A 5,231-nucleotide genomic window follows, 5' to 3' on the forward strand; every position below is an offset into this window, starting at 1 on the left:
TCGGCGTCTCGGGGACCATTACAAAACGCAGCCAGGAGAGCGCGTCTCTGCCACAGCCGCCGCCGCCGCCTCTCCTGCTCCAGACGGGCCCGGGAGAGCGGCGGCAGCTGCGGCGCGGACCACCGAGCCGGCCTCCGCCGCGCTGTCATCCTCTCGGGGCTCCAAACGCCCCTCAGGCCCGCGGCGCGCGCCTGCGCCCCGCCCCTGCTCAGAGCCTGCAGGCGCCGCGGCTGCGGAAACCGCCAAACTTTTCCCCTCCAGCGACCGTCTACAGCTCAGTCCCCGGCTCCACCGCCAGCCTCCGGAGAAAAGGGACACGCAGACTGCTAGAAGCGGGCTCCCTTCTCCTTACCTCGCCTCTCCCCTCCGGGAAAATAGAACTCCTCAGCAAACTAAGCGCTGGGTCTGGGGGCAGCTCCCCGGGCGGGTAGGTGTCGCCGACCCCGGCCTCCAGGACAGCGAGTGCCAATTTGGATTTAAAGGGCCAGAATTCTGACTGCCCAGCTGTTCCTCCCAGCCGGCTTGGCCTGCGCCTCCCTCGGACCGAGAAAAAGCAAGGAGGAGCCCGGAAGGGAGCACGGCGCCTCCCCACTCTTCCAACGCCAGCTCCAGCGCTCTGTCTCCGGCCACCCGCGGGAAGGCGCCGCGAGGGTGGCGGGGAAGCTGGCGCGCCCCGCCCGCTACTGTGCTCGCCCGTCGGCGACCGTCGGGGCCAGAAGTTGTGAGCGGAGAGCAAAATCGGCCCGAAAGGCCAATCGCAGAGACCCCAAGCAGCTGAGAGCAGGCGGGAGACCAACGGCAGGAGCGTCTAGGGGAAGACCGGGACGAGTGGCGCGGCCGGGCGGGCGCAGTGGGGATTAGCGGAGACTACCAGGCCTCTGGAGAGGGCTGCGGAGCCACAGGGCGGTGGAGGCGCCAGGGGCGATGCCGCGGCCGGGGAAGAGTTCGTACAGCGACCAGAAGCCGCCCTACTCATACATCTCGCTGACCGCCATGGCCATCCAGCACTCGGCCGAGAAGATGCTGCCGCTGAGCGACATCTACAAGTTCATCATGGAGCGCTTCCCCTACTACCGCGAGCACACGCAGCGCTGGCAGAACAGCCTGCGCCACAACCTCTCCTTCAACGACTGCTTCATCAAGATCCCGCGGAGGCCCGACCAGCCGGGCAAGGGCAGCTTCTGGGCGCTGCACCCTGACTGCGGCGACATGTTCGAGAACGGCAGCTTCCTGAGGCGCCGAAAGCGCTTCAAGGTGCTGCGCGCGGACCACACTCACCTGCACGCTGGGAGCGCCAAGGGGTCGCCAGGCGCGGGGCCCGGAGGGCACCTGCACCCCCACCACCCGCACCCCGCGCACCACCACCACCACCACCACGCTGCAGCGCACCACCACCACCATCACCCCCCGCCGCAGCCGCCCCCGCCCCCGCCGCACGTGGTGCATTATTTCCACCAGCAGCCGCCGCCGCACCTCCCGTCGCAGCCCCCGCAGCCGCCCGCCCAGCAGCCGCAGCAGCCGGCTCACCCCGGCAAGATGCAGGAGGCGGCGGCTGTGGCGGCCGCGGCGGCCGTGGCTGCAGCCGCGGTGGGCAGCGTGGGGCGCTTGTCGCAGCTCCCGCCCTACGGGCTGGGCCCCGCCGCCGCGGCGTCCACGTCGGGCTTCAAGCACCCGTTCGCCATCGAGAACATCATCGGCCGTGACTACAAGGGCGTGCTGCAGGCCGGCGGGCTGCCCTTGGCCTCGGTCATGCACCACCTGGGTTATCCGGTGCCGGGCCAGCTCGGCAACGTCGTCGGCTCCGTGTGGCCACACGTCGGGGTCGTGGACTCGGTGGCCGCGGCCGCCGCGGCCGCCGCCGCCGCAGGGGTGCCCGTGGGCCCGGATTACGGGGCCTTTGGGGTGCCGGTCAAGGCCCTGTGCCACTCGGCGAGCCAGGGCCTGCCCGCGGTGCCGGTGCCCATCAAGCCGACTCCCGCGCTGCCGCCCGTAGCCGCGCTGCCGCCGGCTCTCCCGGTACCCGCGGCCGCACAGCAGCCGCCGGCGTCGTCCGCCCTGTGCCCGACGGCCTCCGCCTCGCCCGTCGCCTCCCTGCGGGAGCCCAGCGCCGCGAGCGCGGCCGACAGCAAGGGCGGCTCGCTGCACTCGGTGCTGGTGCACTCCTAAGGCTCCCAGGGGGCGGGGAGAGAGGAATGCGGAGAGATGTCTGGTCCCCAGACCTCGGGACGGGGAGACAGCGCCCTGACCCGGCCCTGACCCGGCCGGCCTGAGCCCCAGCCTTTGCTAGGCAGGTATTTAAACAGACAAACAAACCCGCAAGTGGATGCTCCAGTTGTCTGAATAAATATAACACTTCTGGTGTCTGTGTTTATACTGTGTTGTACAATCAGATTAATGAAAGTCAACTTTCAGGTAAGAGTTTCTATTGTAATTAATATTATAAATCAATAAGTTATGGGGGGAGAGGGAACGAAGGAGTTTGGGGAAGCCTCATTAGCAGGCAAATTGGAAATGTGTTTCAACTCTTATTCCTGGGACCGGAAGCTGTCGTATTCAAACACCGGGGAGAAACGCACGAGAGTGACACTGCAACAGATCTCGGCCACCAAGTTTCCCTCCGCGGGTCTCAGAGCGGGGCAGCTGCCTCTCGTGGAACGTTCCAGACAAAACAGCTACTCACTAAGGATTTCTCGTTTTATTTAAGCAGGAAAAGAGGGAGGGGTTGATACTGCCATTTTCCTGGTCAGGGAGATGGGCTAGGAAACGGCGTTATGAATGAAGCCGCTTTAGGGCGCAGTGGGAACACCACCGAGGATCTTGGGAAACATGTAAGTTTCCTGGCTCTGACCTGGGGGTCGAGGAGGATAAGAAAAAAGCGAAAGCAATTAGTCTGCACACAAGAGAATGGCAGCAGCGGCTTAAAGAGCAAAGTCCCAGATTCCAAAAGTAAATGTCGGGAAACACAACCAAAGAGACAATAAAAGGCGACTTTCTACCTGCAATTCGTTTGTGTATCAATCGGATGAAACCGTTTGGAAGCTCCCCAGTAATATGATTCTCACGATCTGCTCCATCTGAGATGTTAAAGGGGGGAAATTTACTTGCATCGCGGGATTTTTGTCCCCTAACTCATGCATGCAAGAAAAATCTGCCGCGTCACCGGACAGTGTCGCTCCCAAGGCTTCCAGGAGCAGTTTCTGGTTTTCGCCTTCTCGTCCCCTCGAGACAGATGCGAGAGGATGACCCGGCCCCTGCGCGCGCTGCCGTCGGTGTCAGTGGAAAGGAAACCTGGCTTGCCGCTGTCGCTCCGTCCCCCCTTTTTAGCCCCAGGAATAGCACTTTACTTGCAATAAACTTTCGGGGACGAAGGAGGGCGGGTAGGGAGGAAGCAACGGCTCTTCGCCTCTAAGCCGCCTCTGGTCTGTGCCCGCGCCGCGTTCGGGGTGTGATTTTGTGACAAGTTCCTGTCTGCCAGTGTTGTACAAGGTGTTCTCCATTAAAGCTTCTCTCTGGATACGCCGGTGCCGTGTGGAGGTGTTTCGCTTCTCAAGAGACCAGACCGCGGTTCCAGAGCCCACTGTGCGGTCAGAGGACTTGGCAGACCCTCCCGTCCCCTTTATTTCTCAACGTCAGAGCTTCCGCGGGGTGAGGTCACAGGCCAGTCACCCGCAGGGGCGCGTGCCCTCCACGGCTCCTTCTACCAGCTGGCGCATTTATCTGCTACACCAACTGAGCTCTAGTGCACCTCAGTGCTAGAAACTGAATTAGCCGGGGCGGGGTGGGGGGAGGGGCGGTTACAGTGATTTTTGTGGTTGTTTTTCCAACATGAGGTTCACATCAGTACTCCATCACCCCCACCCCACACCCTTTTCCATCTCCTGAGGTCCTCGAGGCAGGCCGCGACAGGGGAATCGGTTCCATTAGGTGGGTACCCAGCTGCACCCCCTTAAATTCGAGGGGCCGGCGCCGGGATGCTGCCCCGGCCGTCGCAGCCGCGTTAACGAGGTCTGCCCCGCCGCCGAGGCCCGGGAACCTGTTGCACGCAGGCGCCGGGCGAGCTGGGCTCCGGGATGACGCCAGCTGGAGCCCACGGGCTGCAGAGAGCTGGGCCCGCGAGAGCCCAGGGCCCTGCTGCCCGTCCTCCCCGAAAGGGCCCTGCAGGCTGCAACAACTGCGGAGCTGCGCGGGGAGCTGGCGGGGTGGCCCAGCCCGGTGCAGGGAACCCCGCTGGGGCCAGGGAAGCCGCGGCCCAGCTTCTGCTCTCCACCCGCGAACAGGGCTCCATCTTGAACCAGCTTCCCTCTGCCCAACTAGACCCCATGGAAAACTCCTCTCGCCTTTCCTCCGAAGAAAGTGAAGGGCCGACAAGATGACATGCGCACGGTAATGACACTGGGGGGAGGGGGTGCTTCTTAAAAGACAGGTGTTTCCACGCATCCCTTACTTACAACTGCCCTGGCAGCGTGCAGCTGAGTTCGGGCGGTGCCTGGGAAACACGTCTCAGTTTAGGCCAGCGCCTCTCTGGGGGCTCGGACAATGCTAGTGTATCCCATTCTGTCAGTCTGATACTGCGAGATTTTCCTCTGCACTAGTTTGATGTTGTTGAAAGACAAAAAAGAAGGGGAGACACTGACATGGGGGTCACAGACTTTCGGGGGCGGGGACTTGAGAATCTGGGTTCTTTGTCCACATCTCTGGGTGAGGTGATGCCTGAAAGCCCTGGGTGGGGACCCCTAATTTAGAGGTGGGGAGTCACTCGGCCTGAAGAAGGAGGTCCTGGATTCCAGGAGTTTCTCCAAAAAAACATCCTTCCTTCTCCACCTCTCTGAAAGCCAGTGAACTTTAGAGCAATGCCTCCAGTCCCACTTCTGGGAAAGGGGCGCAGCCCAAAATGATGTTTGGCAGGTGAAGGGCTGGCCTAAGTGCCAGCCTCTCCTGAGAGAAGAGCCTGTGGGCCACGCCTCGGAGATGGGTGAATAACTGACCCTCACGGGGTTTCCTGAACCCTCTTAGCACCCAGTCCTACATCTGCACACTCGCTTGGCACCCCCTGTGCTTCTGTGGGGGAATCATGGTAGTTTGGTTTTTACTGTAAGGAGAGAGAGAAAGGATAATGGAAGGCAACATGAGCTTAGAAATGATTCCACTCAGGTTTTCTTCCAGCAGGAGACCCTGGTACTCAAAGGAAGCTATGCATGGCACTGAGACCAGAGAACTTGTGGATCCATGCA

The 5,231-nt window shown here is 62.1% G+C and overlaps 1 protein-coding gene across 1 annotated transcript; it reads left to right on the forward strand.

The window, feature by feature from the left end:
- Positions 1-924: 924 nt before the first annotated feature.
- FOXB2 (forkhead box B2) lies at positions 925-2,166 on the forward strand. Its single transcript, XM_045841015.1, has one exon. The coding sequence runs from the start codon at positions 925-927 to the stop codon at positions 2,164-2,166; it is 1,242 nt and encodes a 413-aa protein (XP_045696971.1).
- Positions 2,167-5,231: the final 3,065 nt, after the last annotated feature.

This window comes from Phyllostomus hastatus, unplaced genomic scaffold, assembly GCF_019186645.2.
Source record: "Phyllostomus hastatus isolate PE091 unplaced genomic scaffold, TTU_PhHast_1.1 phas_contig_34, whole genome shotgun sequence".
NCBI lineage: Eukaryota > Metazoa > Chordata > Mammalia > Chiroptera > Phyllostomidae > Phyllostomus > Phyllostomus hastatus.

What these genes read in the sequence shown, in the direction of transcription:
- FOXB2 (XM_045841015.1), top strand. Translation starts at nt 925, where the DNA reads ATGCCGCGGCCGGGGAAGAGTTCGTACAGCGACCAGAAGCCGCCCTAC.